This window comes from Chaetodon trifascialis, chromosome 11 (assembly GCF_039877785.1).
Source record: "Chaetodon trifascialis isolate fChaTrf1 chromosome 11, fChaTrf1.hap1, whole genome shotgun sequence".
Classification (NCBI taxonomy): domain Eukaryota; kingdom Metazoa; phylum Chordata; class Actinopteri; order Chaetodontiformes; family Chaetodontidae; genus Chaetodon; species Chaetodon trifascialis.
The window spans coordinates 17,076,766-17,102,132 of NC_092066.1; the positions used below are offsets into that span (position 1 = coordinate 17,076,766).

The following is a 25,367-nucleotide window of genomic DNA, read 5'->3' on the forward strand; positions in this document are numbered from 1 at the left end:
ACAAACATACCTAGCTCGAAATACTGGTTTTCACCCTAATGGTAAGTTGCTCTACATTCTAAATTACACTTTTCTGATGAAGGATGGTGTTATGTCATCTTGATGTTCGTACACAACACGGAAACAAGACAGACAAATAAATCATGCAACTAAAGGGTCACAGAAAAAAACACACATGATTGTGGTCACTGTTGCTCTGAAAAAGTATTCCAATGCAAGTTTATTAATGAGATTACAAAATGAGAACAATGATTATATTTATGATTATTGTCACACATTTATAAAACTCCTGAACAAACTCAAGACTACATGTACATTTTGTCCATATTTGTCAGCAATTCTAAAGTTTCTGATTACTGAATATTTCAGCAGCAAAGCAGTTCATGTTTCATTTGTTCTACAAGCCAGTAGCTGCACCCTGCAATAAAATAATTAGGATTGCCAAACTTTAAAGCCACTTTTGTAGTTTTTAACCGTGGCTAAATGCTTGCTGCATGTATTTCTGTACCCATATTATATACCCATATTAAAGACTCCTTTAGTTTTAAACGCACAATCCATGTTATAATACCCAACACCAAAATAGACAACTGATTAATACCATCCAAACTGATTACTTAGTCTTTTGATATACTGACTCCCTCTGGGAACAACTAAATCTAAGTTATTGCTTTTTGATGCTGATAAAGGTCTGTTTACATCCAGGGTTTTTTTGTTTTTTTTTAACATGGCTGTAAACAACCTACATTTTCAGCAAAAGTATGTAAAGAACCCCCCCACCACCACCAAAAAAAGTTTTTCTCCTGCAGTAAAACTCAAAAAGCTTGCATGAGAATTAACCTGAAATTTAGACTTTTAAAGTTAAATGTGTAATATAAGAGAATATGTTAAAAGACTGGAGCTTTGTAGTTATTATCCAACATATAAACAATGAATGCAGAAGCGAAGTTACATCATATCACACATGTTGTGACACTTCTCTGTATTTAGCCAAGCACTGTACTCATCAGGTCTTCTGGGGTGCAAAACGATCAGTTTCTGTGAAGATGAAGAAAAATAATTATTACTATACAACATGATTAATTTACTAAATGTACTGTAAATGTTGTTTCAGTTTCAGTGTAAAAGATGAGAAAACTTAAGAAAACTTACAAACTTCAGACCGTTAAAAATGTCTGGGTATTTTGTTCAGTCATAAACGATGACTTCAAGCTCTATTACTGCCTGTTGTCTTTTCAGTACTGCTGCTCATTTAAAGTACAGTATGTGTAACAATGTGTAACATCCTGCCATATCTCAGGCCTACAGAACTCCAAAATGAAGAACTTGAACTTTTATGAAATGTCAGAGTAAGCATTACATCACATATTCTGGCCTCCCTTCAGGAACTCCATGCTAAAGCATTACTGCAAGTCATTACATGGGCACGCATTGTCCTATCTATGCAATTTGATGATCCTTTATGGATCCTCTCAGATCATGGGATACTGGTTATGTTAATGTCTCACTGTTCAAATTGCCTTTATGAACATTATCAGCACAGAAATTTTGAGGACCATTAAAGTCCTGAAAGAAAAGTCAAATTATTCAGTCCCAAACACCAATCACCACATCACTGTGGTCCATTAAACTCAGAGCATCTTATCGATAATGTCTCTATTACAGGTGACTCACCCTCAGAACTGGCATTTTATGGTTTTTCAGTTAAAGCACACAGCTCTGTATTGGACAGAGGTGTTTCAGGGTGAAGAGTTGTCTCTGCTGATGCATTACGCAGGTCATCTGCTGGAGTGCATAAAGTTCTCAGTCTCTGGAAAAAGACCAAAGTTGCCACTCAGTTTGTGTTCAGATCACTTGTACTGTAACAGACCTCAAAGTATGAAGTATAAGAAAGTATTCTAACATCACATTTACACTAGTTGTAGAAGTTGTGTACCAGTGAAAAGGAGGCACATTCTGTATCTGTGGTTTAGGAGCAAATACCAAATTCTTTGGTGTAACGTTAATGTGTGAATTCTGCAGCAACAACACTCTCTCCAGTAGCTAACACCTCATGACAATGCTGTCAATGACGAGGAAATCAGCCACATTAAAACCACATTCATCAGGGGACAGAACTGCTTCGAATAATCTCCAGCTACACTGTGTATTCAACATCAATAACAAATTACTGTTTTCAAAATAGAAAACATTACACTTCATAACATATTGTAACCTTTTTATAACATAAAACAGGGTCCTCAACTACATACAAGAACTTTTTAAGTACATTTATTTAGGACTAATTAGCCTAGAATTGTTTAATAATTTCACTTTTTTACAAAATGTATGTTATTTTTCAGTGATGCCTCTTGCATCTTAAGACAAGCTTTGTGATTCTCCCTGACAATTAGTTGGGCTGGTGAACTACGAAATACGGACTTGACAACCATCAATCTCAGGACAGACTGGACCTTTTCCACTGGAGAATAACAATAGATGTGGACATTTCCTGATTCATTAACATTTTACATTTTACTCACCTTCCTGATCCGGGCAGTGTACGATGTTCCGCCTAGCCCGGCGAACCTGTACACCTGGGGGAGGGTCGAGACCCCGAATTGCCCACTGTGCTCAGCAAGGGGAACATTGGAACACATACTGAGCTCCTGCCCAAAAGCTCTCAGCGAGGGCCGATACACCTGCCGCCATAATCAGGTGCTGAAACCGATTGCAGAAGCTATCAGCAAGGGGATCAGCAGCTGCAGCCGAGTGCGCAATACCACCAGCACAATTGCTTTTGTCAAGGCAGGAGCGCAGCCGAGGGCAGGTCACAAGAAGGTGACAGCAGGGATCTTGGCAACGGCACCGGATTGGCAGCTCACAGTGGACTTGGAGAAGCAGCTGAGATTCCCACAGCACATTGTCAGCACCACCCTGAGGCCAGATATACTTCTCGTCTCATAGAGCACCAAGAACATCATCATCATGGAGCTGACAGTGCCATGGCAGGACCGCTTTGGGGAGGCTCATGAAAGGAAGAGGACCAAATATGAATAGCTGGTCATCAACTGTCGGCAGCAGGGCTGGAAGGCGAGGTGCATGCCCATTGAGGTAGGCTGCAGGGGATTTGTGGGCCACTCACTCCACAAAGCTCACAGTGTACTGGGCATCACAGGAACACCAAGGAGCGAGCCATCAAGAACATCACCGAAGCAGCTGAGAAAGCCTTGAGATGGCTCTGGATCTGGAGAGAAGGTCCGTGGGGACAAGCGAATGCCATCTGAATACACACCATGGTCTGATCAACCGTGGTGGGGTTGCCTGGAAGAGGGTGTATAATGTTGAAAGACCTGAATCACCCGATGACACCAGGTTACATTACTGATGATGTGTTCAGTTGCATCGGAAAATGTATTCAAGAACTACTTGCTGGATAAGAACATGGCGAGCAGGATGTGACCCATGGGCTGCCAGTTGACGACATGGGCTGGGTCTCCATTGACTTGCTGGGTCCAGACATTCAGATACCCTGCTCTAGGTGAGCTTCGGTCCCTGCCCTCAGGCAGGTGTGGGTTGGGACTTAAATAGACCACTTTGTTGCATGTAGACTTGGTCACAGACAGGTCAAAGAATTGACCTTTTAAGGCAAACGTTACACGGGGTACAGTGTGCTGTCAGTAGACACACTTACCTGCATCACTGTTCCTGGGGTCACTGCCATACGGTAGAAAAAACACAGAGGACTCAGGAGAACTGAAGAGAGAGCAAGAAATATCCCAATGGCATATCCCCACCAGGGGTACTGGTAGGTGTTGTTGTATTTCAGAGGGGTGAACATCACCAGGGAGACAAGCAATAATACCTATTTAAGAAGAGACATACAGGTAACGTCACATGAACAGCATAGATTTTCATCAACACATAGCTTTATACATCTGGACACTACAGCACACCGTACATTTACTTACAGCACAAACCAATGGTGTGAAGAACCTCCAACAGTATTTCATGTAAGAAGAGGGGTAGTAGCCAATCATGTCCTTTATCTTGTTGTAATAACGATCAGCACCTTGCAGACAGAGAACCATATTAGCCAGATCAACTTTTAAAGCACCAGATCAAGCAGTGGACATTCAGCTACAGTTTGAGGATATTTAACAATACAACAGGAAAACTCTTTCAAAATTTGGGTTTGGTGATAGTTTCTGCAGGTGGATAAAAGTCTTATATACCGGCCCTAAAGCTGCAGTCTTTACTAATGGGATAATATCTCAGTTTTTCAGTATAACCAGGTCAACTAGACAGGGGTGCAGTCTAAGTCCACTATTGTTCACAATTTTTTTGGAGCCTTTGGCCACGTCGATTAGAGCAGAGTCAAGAATCAAGGGTGTCATCGGAGGTGGCAGGGAGCATAAATTATTTCTTTATGCTGATGACATTTTGGTACTGAGTCGGGACCCAGCCAATCCTGTGTCAATTTTATTAGAAATTATTGAAGCATATTCTAAAGTCTCCGGTTGTTGCATTAATTGGCACAAATCAGAAACCATGCCAGTGTCTCAAACCTGTTAACATAACCAGCTATCAGCCTTTAATTTCAAATGGTTACCAAAAGGAATGAAATATCTAGATATAGAATTAGATCCAGATATTACGTAAATTATGACAACTAATATGGAAAAAGTATTGAACAAAATTAGAGCTAATTTGGATAATTGGAGTAAATTACATCTGACGTTGGGGGTAAAGTAAATGCAATAAAAATGGTTGTGGCACCACAAATAAATTACCTAACTGGAATGATACCCATATGCATTCCAAAACAATTATTGATTAGATATGACAAAATGATAAAGCAATTTCTCTGGGATGGAAAAAAACGCGAATTCATTTGGATAAATTGTGTGAGTCCAAGAAAAGAGGGGGTTTATCGTTGCCGAACATAAAACATTATAGCGTTGCCTTTGAGATGTCCAAGCTTACAGGACACTGGGATGAAGCTGATGCTGACCTGGAGTGGGTCCTGATTGAGCGGGAACTCACCTTCCCTTTTAAACCTATAGAGGCTCTAGCACAAACAATTAAAAATGAGAAGAATAAGGTTAATAACCCTATTCTAGAGCATTCAAAAATGGTTTGGCAAGAGGTACATAAGAGATGTAAAATCTCTCAGTATACTCAAAAATATGCATCCATATGGCACAACCCGAAAATTAAGATAGGAAGACAGCCTATCTTTTGGGCCCAGTGGTTAAGAAAGACATAAGAATAATAGATGATTTATTTGAAAATGGCAATTTTCTTTCATATATTAGACTCAAAGAAAAATTTAATTTAGAGGGCAGAGGCCACTTATGGAAGTATTTACAAATTAGACACTGTATTAAAGACGTGGTTCCTGTTGTTCAGGATAGAAGTCCGATCGACTGCTACTTACAACTACCCAAAATACATCATAAGGCTTCAAGATGGTATGAGATGTGTCCTTGGACAAATAATAATGGTTGTACTAATCTCAAGATGATATGGAAGAAAGATCTGTCTTGTACACTGAATGAAAAAATATGGGAGGGGATTCTTTCCAACACTGAAAAATACATTAGAGAAGCCAGAGGCAAATTAATTCAGTATAAAATCATTCACAGATATTATTTTACACCATCAAGACTTAACAGAATGGGACTAATTAATAACGATCTATGTTGGAAGTGTGGAGCAGAAAGCGGTACATTTATCCATGCATTATGGGAATGTTCTAAGATCCTCCCCCTGTGGGAAAAAGTTATAATTATATGAGCAAATCATTAAATTGTGAACTTCCCAGGTCACCAAGACTATGTCTCCTTGGAGACAGAACTGTGGTACCCCAGTTGAATAAATACAGTTTTAGAATATTAAAAACTGGCCTAATGTGCACGGACTATTTTGAGGTGTTGGAGGGAACCCCAAGTTCCCACGCTGAGTATGTGGAAGACACAGATGATGGGGACTGTGGCATGTGAAAAGATGTTGGGGAGATTAAACTGTGAAAATGATATGATAAAAGAAAAATGGGATGATTTTGAAAGACAAATGTGTTAATTTGCCCACCCTATCTACTTACTCACCTGCCTGTCTTATTTTTAGTTAAAATATTTTCAGATTTTTCTTTTTGTTTATTTATCTTTTTTTTTCCATATTATTTTGACCTCCATTTTGTCTGTTGTGTTTTGATGTTCGTTTGTCTGTTATAACAATGAAAATACAGTAAAAACTTTGAATTACAAAAAACAATACAACAGGAATTATTAGTGCAGTGCAGAGGAGAAACATTTGTAAAGTGAGTCACGTGATCAAATATCAACCCAGAGCTTTCTTTTTAACATAATGTGCGATACTGTGATGAAAACAGCTCTGAGAACTCCTCTGAACAAAGTCTAAGTCTTATCTGAATTGCCAAAAAGTGGCACAGTTATTAATTATGACATTGTTTAAAGTGTTACTGATACTTTAGAGTTTACCGAAGCCAGAATATACAGTCTTCATGGTGGTTTGTTTAATATACTGTACTTTTAAACGCACATTATTGAAAACATATGTGTCACTTCCACGTATGATTTCCCTTGAATGAAATTATTTTGTTGCTCACCAAATATCCACCCCACACAAATGGCTTCCAAAATGGCAAAAAACATGATGGGTATTCCAGTGCAAGCGTAGTAGTCAAACAGCAGAAATACATAAAGTCCTCCCTACAGCACATAACAGAGAAGAGATGGGCAGAGAAACAAACAAAAAAAGTTTTGTTGAAAAGCAAACCATATTTGACACAAAGAATGAGACTGATAGACAGACAGGTACAGTATTTCTTCACAGTTTTAATTTCACAGGTTAAACAAATGAACTCTTACCTCAGTCACCATGAGGAGGCCAACAAAGAAGGATACAACACAGAGGAGCAGCAGAAGTAGTTTACGTCGATGACCAGTCAAAAAGAAAGATGGATACATGTCTGATATGGATGTCACCAAGCCTTCCAGACCCACAAACTGGGGGGCAAAAGATTAGTGGTTCCTGTTATCATATTTTACTTTAGTGCATTGATGCTTACAATTAAGTCATTTAGCCACTATGAGGTCTGAGGTCCAAGGAAGTCTTATAACAGTATATTTATTTGAAGTATGGCTGAATGGTAACACTTTACTTCACTGTCCACTCCAAGGAAGATTATCATAATGAAGAAGAAGACAGCCCAGAGTTGAGGTAAAGGCATCATGGCCACTGCCCGAGGATACGCAATGAAGGCCAGGCCAGGACCTGCAAGGGGTCCAAAACAGGGCAGGCATTAGTACTCTTACAGGTCATAATGTGTCTGTGATAATAGATTGATTTTGATGCAAGATCAGACTAAGATTTTTATGTAGAACGTGCTGAGATTGTGTCCTGAGATGGTGAGTAATTAAAACTAAAGCTCTCTTAATTTTGTTTTCTTGTTTGGACTAATTTCGTTGAATTTGACCTTTGCCTGTCTCACCATCCTGTAAGCCTTTCATCAATTCCCCTTTTGCAAATAAATCATATGAAATGCAATGAAAGATTGGCATATTTCTTAAAATGCTTTTTGAAAAAATCTCTTTTTTTGTAAAGCAAGTGCTGTTTTGAGAAGAAGCTCTGAAAGACTGTACCTTACCTCCCAGCATCAAACAGCAGACAAAGTTGGCAACAGCTCATATCTGCTGTATGTGTAAATCAGTAACTGTCTGCTTACAAGTTCACCAAACAAAATTTAAAAGGTGATAATATGTCAGTGTTTACAGTCTGTTTCTGCAATCAGCTATTGCAGGTTTAAAGTTGGGGTATGGGTTTAAGTGAGGTATTTAGGTTAGGGTGGAATGAGAGGATGGCCTTGTTCATCACAAATCGAGGACCAGCATCTGGCAGCTCTCAGCACTGTAACGACCTACTTGCAATGTAGGGATCAGAATCCAAACCTTCATTCTGACAAGCTTATATTGTTTAACATAGGGTTAAGATGTTGGGAGTAATTAAGTGCAAGTTGTTTATTTTCAATATGCACAAGCAAAACATATTAAATTATTATTATCCATCCATCCATTTTCTATTTTTTTTACTGGAGAGCCATAAAGCTAATATATAACACTATGTTTGCCTGCAAACCGTCCCAAACCTGATTCAGCCACAGCTGAGATGTCAACACCCAGCTCATACGACATGAAGCCAAGGACAGAGAAGACTGCAAAACCAGCTACAATGCTGGTTAAGCTGTTAAGTGCGCACAAGGTAAATGTGTCTCTGGAATTAGAAAAGATGATTATGTACTGTATCTTGCATCACACGAACTGGTAAAGGCATAAAAAGTAAGCTAATAGAAAACAGTTCTTTTCCTTACCTGTAGCAGTTGTTGTTGTATTTGTTGTAGCTTCCCACAGCTGGCAAACTGCCTAAGCAGACAACATTTGAGAATAATATCTGGCTCCCAGCTTCCATCCACACCTTGAAACAGTTAAATGAGGTGCCATTATTATATGCCTTTAAATATTTATTTGATGTTTATACTTTTCAGCATGTGTGGCATTAATGTTTACTTGATACTAAAGTTATGAACCGGTGTGTACCAAGTATTAACAATGATGTTCAGCCCAAGTCCCCTGGAACCTCGCTGAGCTGTGACTTGATTATGGCCTAGTGGCCACACCTGACATTGTGGGACATGACACACACCAGTTCAACGGAAGAGGAAGTCCCTAATGCACATGCTTTCAACTGGTATGACCTGTATACATTGACTCATCGCTCACACATACACCTCACCTGAGGATCAGTCAGACGGGTCAGATCAGGAGAAAGATAAAATCGAATTCCATCTACAGCTCCTGGCAATGTCAGACCACGGATCAGCAATGCAATCAGCATCACACAGGGAAAAGTGGCTGTGACGTAGGCAACCTGAGAGTGAAGCATCAATACATACTGCCTTCATTAGTGGTCAGTTTTGACATCAAGGTTTTTAGGATTATGTGAAATAAAAGTACTGACAAAAAAAACGCACTGAGGGCTTTTGAGGGCACCTGAATTTTCATGACTAGAATAAGTGTATAAATCACACCTTTCCTGATGTCTTGACTCCTTTCCAGATACAGAAATAACAGATGACCCAGCTTAGCAGAAGACATCCAGCCAGGTCCCAGCGGATGCTACCCAGCTCCTCAATTCCACCAGACAAACCCAGGACTCTCCTCCTGTGCGCAGAAAGGAAATCCTGTCAAGACACATTTTTATGACTCTATAATAATTTCAGTGATATGAGCTGTGTTGTGACGCACTGCAAATTAATGCATTACAGCAACTCTTGTTACTTATGGCAATAGCTTAATAGGTCAAGTTTCTTCACGTTAAGACATTCTCACTACTTCTCTTTTGTCAAGTAGAAAGACAAGAATATTTTAGTAAACTATAACCTGCTCCAGTTCAAATGTTCTGTCCACTGTGAAAAACAATAGCAAGAAGCAAACCTATTTGCTAAGGAACAAGCCATTCCACCCAAGCAACCTAGATTGGATTTAAATCATTGGGTTCTGACACCTTTGACCCAGGCTCAACAGCCAGACCACAGTGCTGGGTCAGCACTTGAGAATTTGGCAATCAGTCACATCAGCAACATCATCAAGGCTAACAAGGGACAGGTGAAACATTTCAACAGGAAACACAGGAAGTAAAGAAAAAGTAGACACAACTCTTTCTAAGTATAACAGGAAATTACAACACCTATGATCAGTGAATCATAACAAGGCAGCTGATTAGCAAGATACCGATTTCATGATAATGATTTCAGTCACTGCCCATGGACTTCATTTGTGTTAACTGACAGGTATGCATCGGTCACTAGCCAAATTTTATGAATTTGTCAAAACATAGCTGCAGTTACTTTTTAATGAGGTGACTAGTAACTTACTATCAGTTATTATTTTGCAGTCATCTGCACAACACTGAATACTTACTGCCAGAATTCTGAAACTGAAGACGTTCCATTTTCATTGATATGGCCATGAAGTGAATAATTCTGACCGTCAGTACAGTTCTCTGGCATTGGACAAGTGAAAAGAAACAAGTTAGATTGGGTAGAAATTTTTAGAATTTGGTACCATGTTGATATTTCATCAGCTTTGTAAGAAAAAGCAGGGCACCGTTTTTTTGTTTTTTGTTTTTTTGTTGTTTTTTTAAATAAATTTTCAGTTTCCATTCATTGTAATTCTATACCTCTATAAGGTCATGGTACCAACATAATGCAGATGTGTACCTGTGTTCCAGGTGTTGTTACAGGTGGTCCAGGGGAGCACAGGGTGGAAAGAGAAGAAGAGGTAGCAGAAGGCCCAAGCCAGGATGACAATATAATACATCATCATGTAAAGCATTATCATTTCATTGCTATAGCCTAAACCTGTTGAAAAAAATATGACCAAATTTCAACATCAGGTTCATACAAGTAACATATCAAGTATTGCAAATACTGCATCCACTGTGTTGAATCTGTAGCTAAATTAGCAGTACCTTCAAATAAAGGACATATTTTCCTCCAGCATGTTATTCCACCCTGACCAGTTAACTGTCCCAGAGACACCTCCAGGAAGAAGAGGGGGATTCCACAAGTGAACAGGATAAAAAAATAAGGAATGAAGAAAACCCCTAGAGAGAAGAATTTAGCAAATTAATGAAATTAATGAAAAAAATACAAATCCGAAATGTCACGGACTTAATGCAATTCTTCCAGTCTGTTCTACCTAACTTTTATCTAACTTTCTGCTGTACAATACAGCTAAACTTTAAAAAAAAAAAAAAAAAAACATTTTATTTGCAGGAGTTTGTTTGCATATACAATTAAACAAGGGAGACACGGCATATTAAAAACAGGTTGACAAAAAACAAAAAAGGACATAATTTAAAGTAAGTTTAAAAACAGTAGAGCAGGCTGCAATTGAAATTTGAGACACCAAAAATTCTGAAGTTTAAGACAAATCTGAAATGATGAGCAAGCGTCCCCTCAGTATCTGTGTACCTATCACATAAAGGTGAGAGAGAAGGAAAAGGTTTGTGGAGATTAGCCTTGGGATAGTGTAGTCTAGTGTGGATTACTTTAAGATGAAGGAGTTGGAGTCTTGCCTTAATAGACCAGGACTTTATTCAATAAAGTGCTTCCTCCTGTGTATAATCAACAGTTTCAATTGGCACCTCTTTTTCCCCACGCTTGTTTTATTTTGGATGTGGAACTGTCTAGTCTGCTTGTGCAGATGTCAAGAAACTTTGAAATTAAATGTCTTGCTATTGGTTTTACACCATGTTACACCTGTTCGGATGTTTTGTGATTATTCTCACTGTCAGTCAGCGGAAATGTTAACATTCATTCGTGTTATTTTTTTATGATCAATTTTTTATTGAAAAACGTACGAAACATCCCTCCCACCCTCCCTGTGGCGACTCCCCATGAATCTCCCACCCATGATTTTTCCCCCCAATAAAATAATAATAACAGAAAAAATCAAGGTCGGCCACGCTGCACCCTCTCTTTAACTACCCTGTGTGCCGTCTCCAAGGCCTGCAGTTTTATGGCTGGCCCCATGTATACGGGCCACAGAACACTCCATCAGAATAATTTCAAGACATGAGTTGGCCCAATGCTGCTAAGCCAAGGAATGTGGCGGTTGCCATCTGAGGGCCAGCATCTTCTTGGCCGCAGTGAGGCCAGCCCATAGAATGCACCTATGCATTGGACACTGTGAACTTCACTCGTTTTTATGTTGCTGTTTTGTTTTAATGATGTTTGTAATCTTTTATGCTTTTTTTTCTGTAAGGCAACCTTGGGTGAATTGAAAGGCGCCTCCAAATAAAATGTATTATTATTATTATTATTATTATTATTATTATTATTATTATTATTATTATTATTATTATTATTATTATTATTATGTTGCAGGGACAAGTTTAGAGAATAATCGTCGTTAAGCAGAAGCAAGGCCAGGGAGACTGGGATCCTGACCCTAAGAATTTTACTCAAAGTGAGAGACACTTCCTTCCAGAATTTAACCACACCCAGGCACTCCCAGTAAAACATGCATGAATGTCCCCTGGGCATTAAGTGGGCAAAGACTGCAATTTGAAGATGTGATGATCTTCATAGAGTAACCCCTTCTGGGGGTGAGGTACATCCTATGAACATACTTATAGTGTATCAATTGATGGTTGGGGTTTTTGGATGTATCCCTAAGATTTTTTCACACTGTGTCTCAGCAAATCTCTCTTTCATTTAAGTCTTTTAAATCTCTATTCCAAATAAACTCTCCTGGCAAAGATTTAGGGCAACCAGAAATGAATTTGTAAAGTTTAGAAACCAACCCCCGTGTGGGTCCTCCTGTGGCGAGTAACTTATGTAGAGGGTGGTAGAGCGTGTGTGGGGAAAGCTACTCCCCACAGAACACGGTATGCCCGCATAGCTGATCTCAACTGCAGATAGAAGAATAAAGATGAACCTGGAAGATCAAATTCAGCTTGCAGTTCATTAAAAGCTCGTAAACCCTGGAGACCATACACATCTCGTAAAACATTCACTCCCCTATTCTTCCAATGAGGAAATGAAAAGGACTTATTACCAGTAAGAAGTGAGAAATTATTGAAAATCGGTGTATGATTATGCCATTTATAATCTGCGGCAGTATACTTCATCACAGTATGGTAAGATGCAAGTAAAAAAGAAATAACATTGCATCATGAATAAACATTCATTAATGTTATTAGTTATTACCCAACCAGTGGCAGGGTGCTGAGTGTTGTGCTTGGTGAGAAGGACGGGGAGGTGGGTCCAGTGAATTAACCACAACTAAATATCAATTTTAACGTGAGAACCATATTGTAAACAAAGTTATATTTAGTACATGTAGCACTTGGTTCTGCAGCAAGCCTGAATAATGTGCTTACCTCCTCCATTTCTGAAGCACAGGTACGGAAATCTCCAAACATTGCCCAGACCAATGATTTCTCCACTTAATGCCAAAATGAACTCCCTCTTGTTGGCCCACTGGTCTCTCTTAGCACACGGTGGAGGAGCATGGCTTGGACTGCTGTCATCTTTCTTCAGATTCCTCTCCTGGGTACTTGAAGGCTCCATCAGAACAGGTCAGCTGTGTTGAAATGTAAGTGATGAGAACTGAAATCGTAGTCAAATCTCCTGTGAAATTTGCATCAAGCAGAGTGTGGTATTCCCTGGAATATGCATCTTGTGGAAAATGGTCAGTAGTAATGTAGAGCAAACACTACCTACCCTGAATATCCTTTAACTGCTTTGTTAAAGTTCCAGGTACAATCCAAAAATGGTGGTGTGCTAAGACCAATTGGGTATCAGAGGTCTAAGATGTGTCACTGGCTGATGCATGCAGGGTAACAGGGGCAGGACCCAAATGCAGATAATGCAGAGTGACTGGAAGAGTTCAATGATTTACTACAGTAGAGACATTACATGTAGGCTTACGGAATTGTGAGGCAGGCAAGGGTCAACACCAGCAAGGCAGTCCAAACAGGAAAACAAATCCAGAGGCAAGGTACGCAAGGAGTAGATCTAAATCCAGATGAATCCAGAATGGGGAAAAAGGAATGGGACAGGGCAAAAATTTCTCAGCAACTTGGACAAATTAGCTGAAGAACAGTGGATCTTGACTGATCAAGGAATGGCTGAGGAATGAAGTTCAGTTGATGAGATTGGTAGATTCTCTTCAGGGGAGTGAGGTGATGGCAGCACAGATAGGAGTGGGAGGATCTGGAGTGCAAAGAGAAAGTCAGAGCGCTCCACCCCTTACCATCACCTAAAAAGACCTCAGACACACACTCCACTCTGAGTCCCCTCAGAAGGTGACCAGCGCATAGGTTTTGAGTTGAAATGTACCAAACAGCTGCATTATGGTGTTGTATAGGGCCCAGAACATGTAACACACAGTGTCATTTTTGTTGTAATTAATTTTAGCATCATTGTGAGCCCTGTGACTTTGTTCCAACAGTTATGGTCATATAGGAAAACATATTTACTTTATTCAAAACTCGAATTAAACTAGAATTATTCAAAGCACCTAGAATGTAACAGACTCATTTCGCCTCATCAGCAGTGTCTCAACTGTTTCATCTGTGAAGCTTTGGGATGTTTCTTTTTGTAAGAGGCTTATTCCTTAGAACAGGTATCACATCATCTCATTTCATTGTCATGCTGGCTTGGGCCTTCCTCTTCCTCTTCTAAAACAAAATGGCAGAGTGCCCAGTTTAATGCAGGCATGCAGTTTCAACTGATGCAGGTCTATGCTCTGCACTTTAAGATACAGTCTATGTCACGCATTTCTGTCAGGCACAGATGACCGATAAAACCTCTGAGGTCTACGGTGGCCGGGAGGTGCAAACCAAAATTACAAAGTGCAAAACACTTTTACAAAGCTTGAAACAATTTACATTTTGAAAACATTTTTACAAATCATTAAACAAAATGACATTGTCAAAACACATTTACAAGCCCTGAAACAAAATTACATTTCAGTAAACAAATTAGCAAGACGAAAAACACCTTTACAAACTCCAAGACAAATTTACATTTACGTAATGAGGCGTCTACGTATATTATGTCTATGCACTATGACCGCCAAACACAAATACAACAGTTCGGATTGGCCGCTCCGGTTATCCCTTCCGGGTCATCCACGGAGTTGGTACATTCCCTTTCCATTAGATTTTGGAACTTGTAAAAGTGTTTTGCCACTTGTAAATTTATCTCGGAGTTTGTAAAGGTGTTTTTCATCTTGTTAATTTGTTTATTGAAATGTAATTTTGTTTCAGTGCTTGTAAATGTGTTTTGACAATGTAATTTTGTTTTATGATTTGTAAAAATGTTTTCAAAATGTAAATTTGTTTCAAGCTTTGTAAAAGTGTTTTACACTTTGTAATTTTGGTTTGCACCTCCCGGCCACCGTAGAGGTCACATCTTACTGCATTTAAGGAAACAATATGTTGTACTTGGTCGTACAACATTCTGCTGCACTGTGACACAGATGAGCAACGCTGAGGAGAATAAACACAAAAACAATACAGACGAGATAATAAATATACCAATGGTTATTTTGTGGGCATTGTGGATGGATGCTGGCAGCCAGGTTTTAGTCTCATAGTTAGCTTTTTATTGTGTATTCTCTTATTGTTGTTATTTTGTAAAGTGTCCTTGAGTGTCCAGAAAGGTGCCTTTAAATAAAATGTATTATTATTATTATTATTATTATTATTATTATTATTATTATTATTATTATTATTATTATTATTATTGACAGCATTCAACTACAACATCTACCAGTACCTCTGGTGGGGTTATGCGTTTACTTTTGACGAATGACCTTGTACAAGTCATTGTGTCTTTTATGATCATTATCTGTAGGGTACATAAAGTCAAATTCTTACCGTGTCTTTTCATCAAAGAAAAACAGCCAATTCTGGTTCCAGTGCCAGGAGGTGTTTTCTGCGTCACGGAAAGTTACAACACCCGCATTTGAATGCAGCAGTTTCTCTCATCAGTGTTAGATTGTGAGGGAATGCATCATCCATTGTACTGGTCATTCAATGGAAATAGACTGGTGGCATTTTGATGCATATGACAATAGATTCCTTTAATCATTGCACTGTCCAGTGTTCTTGTTATTTTGTCCATGCCTTCTAGAGCACATGATTATTTATTATTATATATATATTATTATATTATTATTTACTATTATTATTATTATTCCTGATGTGCAACCTCATGTATGTATGTATGTATGTATGTATGTATGTATGCATGCATGCACATAAAATATACATGGATATGCATTTGTTCTTATGGTGTCAACAGTGTTTAGACTGTTGAAATAAATTTCCCCTCAGACAATGAAACTGTCATCCTTCAATCAGCCAATTCTTAGCACCTTCAGTGGTGCTGAGCCTTATCTGTCCAGCTGTCCATTGACCTGTAATTCCCAAATCCCTCAAGTCTTATGTTTATGACTGACTAGAACTTTCCCAATACATATTGTATGTACTATTGTTGGTTCAGTTTATTTGGCATTTTATTGTGTTTTCATTCAATCTTCTCAGAAAACTCATGAACTCCTGTGTCGAAGTATGCGGCCATGCTGTTTGAAATGCTCAGTCTCTGTATTATGAAATGTAAAAAGACAAGATCAGCTGTATGCAGCGACAGCAACTGTTTAGAAAGCTCCACTGCAAAATGTGCTCATGGTATCAAAATAACAGTACTGGTATATCATTATATTGTATATGACTAGTTTTAGTGTATATTGTATACATAAAACTACATCGGGAGATGATTAATGGGGTAAGTTGTTTTTTATTTCTCTAATCTTTGAGTTTTCTGGTAAACTATGGGAAAGTTTCAACAGTTGCGAAATGAATGTAGTGGAGTAAAAGTTCAATAGTGGCACATGGTGGAGCAGAAGCATAAAGTAGCACAAGTTGGATATACTTTGTTTAAAATTTCCATTTTATGCTGTTTTATCCTTCTACTCCACTACATCTCAGAGGCCAATATTGAACTTTTCACTCCTCTGAGATCAGACTTTATTGATCTCACGGTGGGGAAGTTAAATCTTTACAGCCAGCAAGTGTTAGAAAAAGCAAAAACAGTCGCACAAAAGGGTCCAGATAAAAAAGTGCGCAGGATACAAAACTGAAAAACAACTATATGTACATTATGTACACATTGTAAAAATACTACTGCCCATAAAAAAGTACTATTGCCAGTATTGTTAGGAAAAAAGCTCCTAGTGACATGTTGGTGTGACAGCTGCTGGGATGAAGGACCCAGTCCTGTAAGCGAGCTCAGCATTTCTTATTTTTTTGGTCAATTCTGCATTCGTATGTTTAGACCTTGTTGGGCCAGAGAAGTTGAATATAACCTGTGTAAACATTGACTAGTTGTAAGTATTAGAACTGGAAGAAGTTCCTGAAACATGAAAAATACAATTTACAAATTTATTGTATAAATTATAGTGTGGGAGAAACCGGAGCACCCGGAGAAAACCCGTATGACAGCGGGAGGCGCGCGCAGCCTCAAGAGTCTTGTCGCAGTGACTCTTTAGAGGACACAGTGTTGATCACTGCGTCTCTGTGCGCTCCCATCTTCTTCTGACAGGGACCTCTGCAGCAGCTTTGCCGGCCCAAGCTGGACTCCAGCCCGGACCTGTGCTGCGTGTCATCCCCTGTCAGAACACCCCACCCCCCAGCAAAGCCTTAGAGAATAAGAATAGAAAGGGCAAACAGGATGGAAACGGCAAACCATCCCAGAAGAAAGACGATGCCCATGAGCAGATACTTCAGTGCAGCTTCACAGGAACCGCTGGCGCTTCTCTTCTTCGCTTTCCTCGCAGTGAAATCCAGGATGCAGTCCTGCAGAGTCCGGACGACGGCCGCGTCCGCAGCTGGATCCTCTGATTTGATAAGAGCCCCCAGCTGCCGCCCGCTGCCGAACTTCTTCTTCAGCTCTTTGATCACAGTCTTGCACAGCTTCTTGGTGGTCTTGAGACCCGGACAGGCGAAGTCTGTGATGTGGGACAGACCCTCCATCGTTTTGTCTCGGAGTCTCTTGATGTGCGTGGCCCTCTCCTCATCGCTGAGTCCCTCCAAGGCGCCGCACTTGCACAACGCTCTGGCCGTCAGCAGGGTGACGAAGAAGCTGAGCCTGAGCTCCTTTCCCTCCTCCTCGGGAGTGGTCTCTCCGGCGGAGGATGGGGGCGTGGCGGGTGTGGCCTCTCCGGGGGGGGGTGGGGGGGTGGCGGGGGGCTGGGGCTCCCGTGCCTCCTCGGATGTGGACCCCCCAACAGAGGCTGGAGGGCTCTCAGAAGGCTCGACCATGGTGACCTCAGAAAATGCTCTGTCCTCAGAAATGTTCTCCATGTCTTGTAGTGTCTGTGGTGGATTGTGTTCAAATACCTCACGAGTTTCTGCTTCTAAAGTTGCCTTTGATTCGTACTGGTGTCGATCGTTCAGCGCTCTGTGCTGTGAGACCTGATCCTGACTCTTATAGGCTGAGTGGCTTTGATGTCTCTACAGTCTAAAGTCGCGCTTTGGTGCTCCGTGACGTCACGCACATGCGCGCGCACTACTGCACGTTCTCTTCCAAACACAGCACTAAAACATGAAATACTTCATTCATTAAAAGTGACAATAATGATCAAACTCTTCACCAGCATCCATAGGCGGCGCCAAGGAGGGGCTTGCCGGTGCTTCAGCTCCCCCTAGTGGTAACACAGCACCCCCATAGCACCCCCATGAAATCCAATAAAAAATCATTAAACAAAGAAGATTTTTAGGACATTTTATCTCATGTGCTTTTTTATCATGTGCTGTCAGGGGTCTCAGCTCTAAACCCAAAGCACAGATCTTTTTTATTGACTATGGCACAGAATTATGACATCACTGAGGATAACTTAAATGCAGAGTTGCATCAAGCCCGACGTCTTCTCGAAAGAAAATCACGACAGGGACACTCCGTTAACAGAACTTTGGGAAATTTGACACTCATGGCACCATACAAGGACGCGTTTATGGACTTGTACAAACTCCTCTGTATATCCCTGATATTACATCTTCTTCCTGTGAACGATCTTTCTCCTGTCTCCGCCGTTTGAAAACCTATCTGAGGAGCAGTAGCAGAGATGCTCGTAGCAGTAACCTTGGACTTTTGGCTATCAATATTCAATTCAATTCAATTCAATTCAATTCAATTCAATTCAATTCAATTCAATATACCATTAAAAGGGCACGAGCCCTGAACGTCGACAAGATCATCGATGCATTCGCCCTCAGCCACAACAACCATCGCATAGTCCTCCTGTGATACTGTATGTCAGATGGGAAGTGTTTTTTTAATTTCTCATGGTGATGGGTTGCTGTTTTGATATGCTCTTTGCAAGTATGTTATCTATTGTGTTTGCATTTTGATGTTTTTGTCTCTCATGGCACGATGGTTTTAAACATTATTTGATGAGTACATGTGGATGTTTCCACTTTCATGCAGTTCTGATTTGAGACAGTTACCTAATTAGTGTGTCAATAGTAATCGTGTCACACAGACCTGTTTAGGTGTGACACCGGAAGGAGACACCAGGGGAGACACACCAGAGATTGCACTTCAATAAAAAAAATAATGTCATTGAAATCCCATTGTTTCTCGATCTGTGCATAACCTTTGGCTTTTGAATGAAGTGAATGTCAGACAGTGGCATAATAATACAGTTCTGGAATACTTGCAAAACTATATTAACGTTGTGTAGTTACTACTGTTTATGTGTGTGCTTGTGCACATACTGTATTTCTAGGAGCACCCCCAGTCAATGCTGGAGCACACCTCTAGCACCTGCAATCAAATTTCTCTGGCGCCGCCCCTGACTGTAAAATGTGCTCATGGTATCAAAATAACAGTACTGGTATATCATTATATTGTATATGACTAGTTTTAGTGTATATTGTATACATAAAACTACATCGGGAGATGATTAATGGGGTAAGTTGTTTTTTGTTTCTCTAATCTTTGAGTTTTCTGGTAAACTATGGGAAAGTTTCAACAGTTGCGAAATGAATGTAGTGGAGTAAAAGTTCAATAGTGGCACATGGTGGAGCAGAAGCATAAAGTAGCACAAGTTGGATATACTTTGTTTAAAATTTCCATTTTATGCTATTTTATCCTTCTACTCCACTACATCATATTGAACTTTTCACTCCTCTAAGATCAGACTTTATTGATCTCACGGTGGGGAAGTTAAATCTTTACAGCCAGCAAGTGTTAGAAAAAGCAAAAACAGTCGCACAAAAGGGTCCAGATAAAAAAGTGCGCAGGATACAAAACTGAAAAACAACTATATGTACATTATGTACACATTATAAAAATACTGCTGCCCATAAAAAGTACTATTGCCTGTATTGTTAGGAGAAAAGCTCCTAGTGACATGTTGGTGTGACAGCTGCTGGGATGAAGGACCCAGTCCTGTAAGCGAGCTCAGCATTTCTTATTTTTTTGGTCAATTCTGCATTCGTATGTTTAGACCTTGTTGGGCCAGAGAAGTTGAATATAACCTGTGTAAACATTGACTAGTTGTAAGTATTAGAACTGGAAGAAGTTCCTGAAACATGAAAAATACAATTTACAAATTTATTGTATAAATTATAGTGTGGGAGAAACCGGAGCACCCGGAGAAAACCCGTATGACAGCGGGAGGCGCGCGCAGCCTCAAGAGTCTTGTCGCAGTGACTCTTTAGAGGACACAGTGTTGATCACTGCGTCTCTGTGCGCTCCCATCTTCTTCTGACAGGGACCTCTGCAGCAGCTTTGCCGGCCCAAGCTGGACTCCAGCCCGGACCTGTGCTGCGTGTCATCCCCTGTCAGAACACCCCACCCCCCAGCAAAGCCTTAGAGAATAAGAATAGAAAGGGCAAACAGGATGGAAACGGCAAACCATCCCAGAAGAAAGACGATGCCCATGAGCAGATACTTCAGTGCAGCTTCACAGGAACCGCTGGCGCTTCTCTTCTTCGCTTTCCTCGCAGTGAAATCCAGGATGCAGTCCTGCAGAGTCCGGACGACGGCCGCGTCCGCAGCTGGATCCTCTGATTTGATAAGAGCCCCCAGCTGCCGCCCGCTGCCGAACTTCTTCTTCAGCTCTTTGATCACAGTCTTGCACAGCTTCTTGGTGGTCTTGAGACCCGGACAGGCGAAGTCTGTGATGTGGGACAGACCCTCCATCGTTTTGTCTCGGAGTCTCTTGATGTGCGTGGCCCTCTCCTCATCGCTGAGTCCCTCCAAGGCGCCGCACTTGCACAACGCTCTGGCCGTCAGCAGGGTGACGAAGAAGCTGAGCCTGAGCTCCTTTCCCTCCTCCTCGGGAGTGGTCTCTCCGGCGGAGGATGGGGGCGTGGCGGGTGTGGCCTCTCCGGCGGGGGGTGGGGGGGTGGCGGGGGGCTGGGGCTCCCGTGCCTCCTCGGATGTGGACCCCCCAACAGAGGCTGGAGGGCTCTCAGAAGGCTCGACCATGGTGACCTCAGAAAATGCTCTGTCCTCAGAAATGTTCTCCATGTCTTGTAGTGTCTGTGGTGGATTGTGTTCAAATACCTCACGAGTTTCTGCTTCTAAAGTTGCCTTTGATTCGTACTGGTGTCGATCGTTCAGCGCTCTGTGCTGTGAGACCTGATCCTGACTCTTATAGGCTGAGTGGCTTTGATGTCTCTACAGTCTAAAGTCGCGCTTTGGTGCTCCGTGACGTCACGCACATGCGCGCGCACTACTGCACGTTCTCTTCCAAACACAGCACTAAAACATGAAATACTTCATTCATTAAAAGTGACAGTAATGATCAAACTCTTCACCAGCATCCATAGGCGGCGCCAAGGAGGGGCTTGCCGGTGCTTCAGCTCCCCCTAGTGGTAACACAGCACCCCCATAGCACCCCCATGAAATCCAATAAAAAATCATTAAACAAAGAAGATTTTTAGGACATTTTATCTCATGTGCTTTTTTATCATGTGCTGTCAGGGGTCTCAGCTCTAAACCCAAAGCACAGATCTTTTTTATTGACTATGGCACAGAATTATGACATCACTGAGGATAACTTAAATGCAGAGTTGCATCAAGCCCGACGTCTTCTCGAAAGAAAATCACAACAGGGACACTCCGTTAACACAACTTTGGGAAATTTGACACTCATGGCACCATACAAGGACGCGTTTATGGACTTGTACAAACTCCTCTGTATATCCCTGACATTACATCTTCTTCCTGTGAACGATCTTTCTCCTGTCTCCGCCGTTTGAAAACCTATCTGAGGAGCAGTAGCAGAGATGCTCGTAGCAGTAACCTTGGACTTTTGGCTATCAATATTCAATTCAATTCAATTCAATTCAATTCAATTCAATTCAATTCAATTCAATTCAATTCAATTCAATTCAATATACCATTAAAAGGGCACGAGCCCTGAACATCGACAAGATCATCGATGCATTCGCCCTCAGCCACAACAACCATCGCATAGTCCTCCTGTGATACTGTATGTCAGATGGGAAGTGTTTTTTTAATTTCTCATGGTGATGGGTTGCTGTTTTGATATGCTCTTTGCAAGTATGTTATCTATTGTGTTTGCATTTTGATGTTTTTGTCTCTCATGGCACGATGGTTTTAAACATTATTTGATGAGTACACGTGGATGTTTCCACTTTCATGCAGTTCTGATTTGAGACAGTTACCTAATTAGTGTGTCAATAGTAATCGTGTCACACAGACCTGTTTAGGTGTGACACCAGAAGGAGACACCAGGGGAGACACACAAGAGATTGCACTTCAATAAAAAATTATGTAATTGAAATCCCATTGTTTCTCGATCTGTGCATAACCTTTGGCTTTTGAATGAAGTGAATGTCAGACAGCGGTATAATAATGCAGTTCTGGAATACTTGCAAAACTATATTAACGTTGTATAGTTACTACTGTTTATGTGTGTGCTTGTGCACATACTGTATTTCTAGGAGCACCCCCAGTCAATGCTGGAGCACACCTCTAGCACCTGCAATCAAATTTCTCTGGCGCCGCCCCTGACTGTAAAATGTGCTCATGGTATCAAAATAACAGTACTGGTATATCATTATATTGTATATGACTAGTTTTAGTGTATATTGTATACATAAAACTACATCGGGAGATGATTAATGGGGTAAGTTGTTTTTTGTTTCTCTAATCTTTGAGTTTTCTGGTAAACTATGGGAAAGTTTCAACAGTTGCGAAATGAATGTAGTGGAGTAAAAGTTCAATAGTGGCACATGGTGGAGCAGAAGCATAAAGTAGCACAAGTTGGATATACTTTGTTTAAAATTTCCATTTTATGCTATTTTATGCTTCTACTCCACTACATCATATTGAACTTTTCACTCCTCTAAGATCAGACTTTATTGATCCCACGGTGGGGAAGTTAAATCTTTACAGCCAGCAAGTGTTAGAAAAAGCAAAAACAGTCGCACAAAAGGGTCCAGATAAAAAAAGTGCGCAGGATACAAAACTGAAAAACAACTATATGTACATTATGTACACATTATAAAAATACTACTGCCCATAAAAAGTACTATTGCCAGTATTGTTAAGAGAAAAGCTCCTAGTGACATGTTGGTGTGACAGCTGCTGGGATGAAGGACCCAGTCCTGTAAGCGAGCTCAGCATTTCTTATTTTTTGGTCAATTCTGCATTCGTATGTTTAGACCTTGTTGGCTCAGGGAAGTTGAATATAACCTGTGTAAACACTGACTAGTTGTAAGTATTAGAACTAGAAGAAGTTCCTGAAACATGAAAATACAATTTACAAATTTATTGTATAAATTATAGTGTGGGAGAAACCGGAGCACCCGGAGAAAACCCGTATGACAGCGGGAGGCGCGCACAGCCTCAAGAGTCTTGTCGCAGTGACTCTTTAGAGGACACAGTGTTGATCACTGCGTCTCTGTGCGCTCCCATCTTCTTCTGACAGGGACCTCTGCAGCAGCTTTGCCGGCCCAAGCTGGACTCCAGCCCGGACCTGTGCTGCGTGTCATCCCCTGTCAGAACACCCCACCCCCCACCCCCCAGCAAAGCCTTAGAGAATAAGAATAGAAAGGGCAAACAGGATGGAAACGGCAAACCATCCCAGAAGAAAGACGATGCCCATGAGCAGATACTTCAGTGCAGCTTCACAGGAGCCGCTGGCGCTTCTCTTCTTCGCTTTCCTCGCAGTGAAATCCAGGATGCAGTCCTGCAGAGTCCGGACGACGGCCGCGTCCGCAGCTGGATCCTCTGATTTGATAAGAGCCCCCAGCTGCCGCCCGCTGCCGAACTTCTTCTTCAGCTCTTTGATCACAGTCTTGCACAGCTTCTTGGTGGTCTTGAGACCCGGACAGGCGAAGTCTGTGATGTGGGACAGACCCTCCATCGTTTTGTCTCGGAGTCTCTTGATGTGCGTGGCCCTCTCCTCATCGCTGAGTCCCTCCAAGGCGCCGCACTTGCACAACGCTCTGGCCGTCAGCAGGGTGACGAAGAAGCTGAGCCTGAGCTCCTTTCCCTCCTCCTCGGGAGTGGTCTCTCCGGCGGAGGATGGGGGCGTGGCGGGTGTGGCCTCTCCGGCGGGGGGCTGGGGCTCCCGTGCCTCCTCGGATGTGGACCCCCCAACAGAGGCTGGAGGGCTCTCAGAAGGCTCGACCATGGTGACCTCAGAAAATGCTCTGTCCTCAGAAATGTTCTCCATGTCTTGTAGTGTCTGTGGTGGATTGTGTTCAAATACCTCACGAGTTTCTGCTTCTAAAGTTGCCTTTGATTCGTACTGGTGTCGATCGTTCAGCGCTCTGTGCTGTGAGACCTGATCCTGACTCTTATAGGCTGAGTGGCTTTGATGTCTCTACAGTCTAAAGTCGCGCTTTGGTGCTCCGTGACGTCACGCACATGCGCGCACTACTGCACGTTCTCTTCCAAACACAGCACTAAAAAATGAAATACTTCATTCATTAAAAGTGACAATAATGATCAAACTCTTCACCAGCATCCATAGGCGGCGCCAAGGAGGGGCTTGCTGGTGCTTCAGCTCCCCCTAGTGGTAACGCAGCACCCCCCCCCCCCCCCCCCATAGCACCCCCATGAAATCCAATAAAAAATCATTAAACAAAGAAGATTTTTAGGACATTTTATCTCATGTGCTTTTTTATCATGTGCTGTCAGGGGTCTCAGCTCTAAACCCAAAGCACAGATCTTTTTTATTGACTATGGCACAGAATTATGACATCACTGAGGATAACTTAAATGCAGAGTTGCATCAAGCCCGACGTCTTCTCGAAAGAAAATCACAACAGGGACACTCCGTTAACACAACTTTGGGAAATTTGACACTCATGGCACCATACAAGGACGCGTTTATGGACTTGTACAAACTCCTCTGTATATCCCTGACATTACATCTTCTTCCTGTGAACGATCTTTCTCCTGTCTCCGCCGTTTGAAAACCTATCTGAGGAGCAGTAGCAGAGATGCTCGTAGCAGTAACCTTGGACTTTTGGCTATCAATATTCAATTCAATTCAATTCAATTCAATTCAATTCAATTCAATTCAATTCAATTCAATTCAATATACCATTAAAAGGGCACGAGCCCTGAACATCGACAAGATCATCGATGCATTCGCCCTCAGCCACAACAACCATCGCATAGTCCTCCTGTGATACTGTATGTCAGATGGGAAGTGTTTTTTTAATTTCTCATGGTGATGGGTTGCTGTTTTGATATGCTCTTTGCAAGTATGTTATCTATTGTGTTTGCATTTTGATGT

The 25,367-nt window shown here is 41.3% G+C and overlaps 1 protein-coding gene across 1 annotated transcript; it reads right to left on the reverse strand.

The window, feature by feature from the left end:
- Nucleotides 1-1,690: 1,690 nt before the first annotated feature.
- On the reverse strand, nucleotides 1,691-13,138 carry LOC139338504 (sodium- and chloride-dependent GABA transporter 2-like). Its single transcript, XM_070973561.1, has 14 exons — nucleotides 12,949-13,138; nucleotides 10,531-10,665; nucleotides 10,280-10,420; nucleotides 9,981-10,062; nucleotides 9,089-9,221; nucleotides 8,794-8,928; nucleotides 8,372-8,475; nucleotides 8,150-8,274; nucleotides 7,166-7,278; nucleotides 6,873-7,010; nucleotides 6,611-6,713; nucleotides 3,951-4,051; nucleotides 3,674-3,844; nucleotides 1,691-1,810 (listed from the first exon to the last, which is right to left on the reverse strand). The coding sequence occupies exons 1-14, from the start codon at nucleotides 13,136-13,138 to the stop codon at nucleotides 1,691-1,693; spliced, it is 1,791 nt and encodes a 596-aa protein (XP_070829662.1).
- Between the last annotated feature and the right edge of the window lie 12,229 nt (nucleotides 13,139-25,367).

What these genes read in the sequence shown, in the direction of transcription:
- LOC139338504 (XM_070973561.1), bottom strand. Translation starts at nt 13,138, where the DNA reads ATGGAGCCTTCAAGTACCCAGGAGAGGAATCTGAAGAAAGATGACAGC. An exon ending in TACAACAACAACTGCTACAG is followed by an intron (nt 8,275 to 8,371) that starts GTAAGGAAAAGA and finishes TTCTAATTCCAG; the next exon opens with AGACACATTTACCTTGTGCG. An exon ending in CCCCAGGAACAGTGATGCAG is followed by an intron (nt 1,811 to 3,673) that starts GTAAGTGTGTCT and finishes GTCTTTTTCCAG; the next exon opens with AGACTGAGAACTTTATGCAC.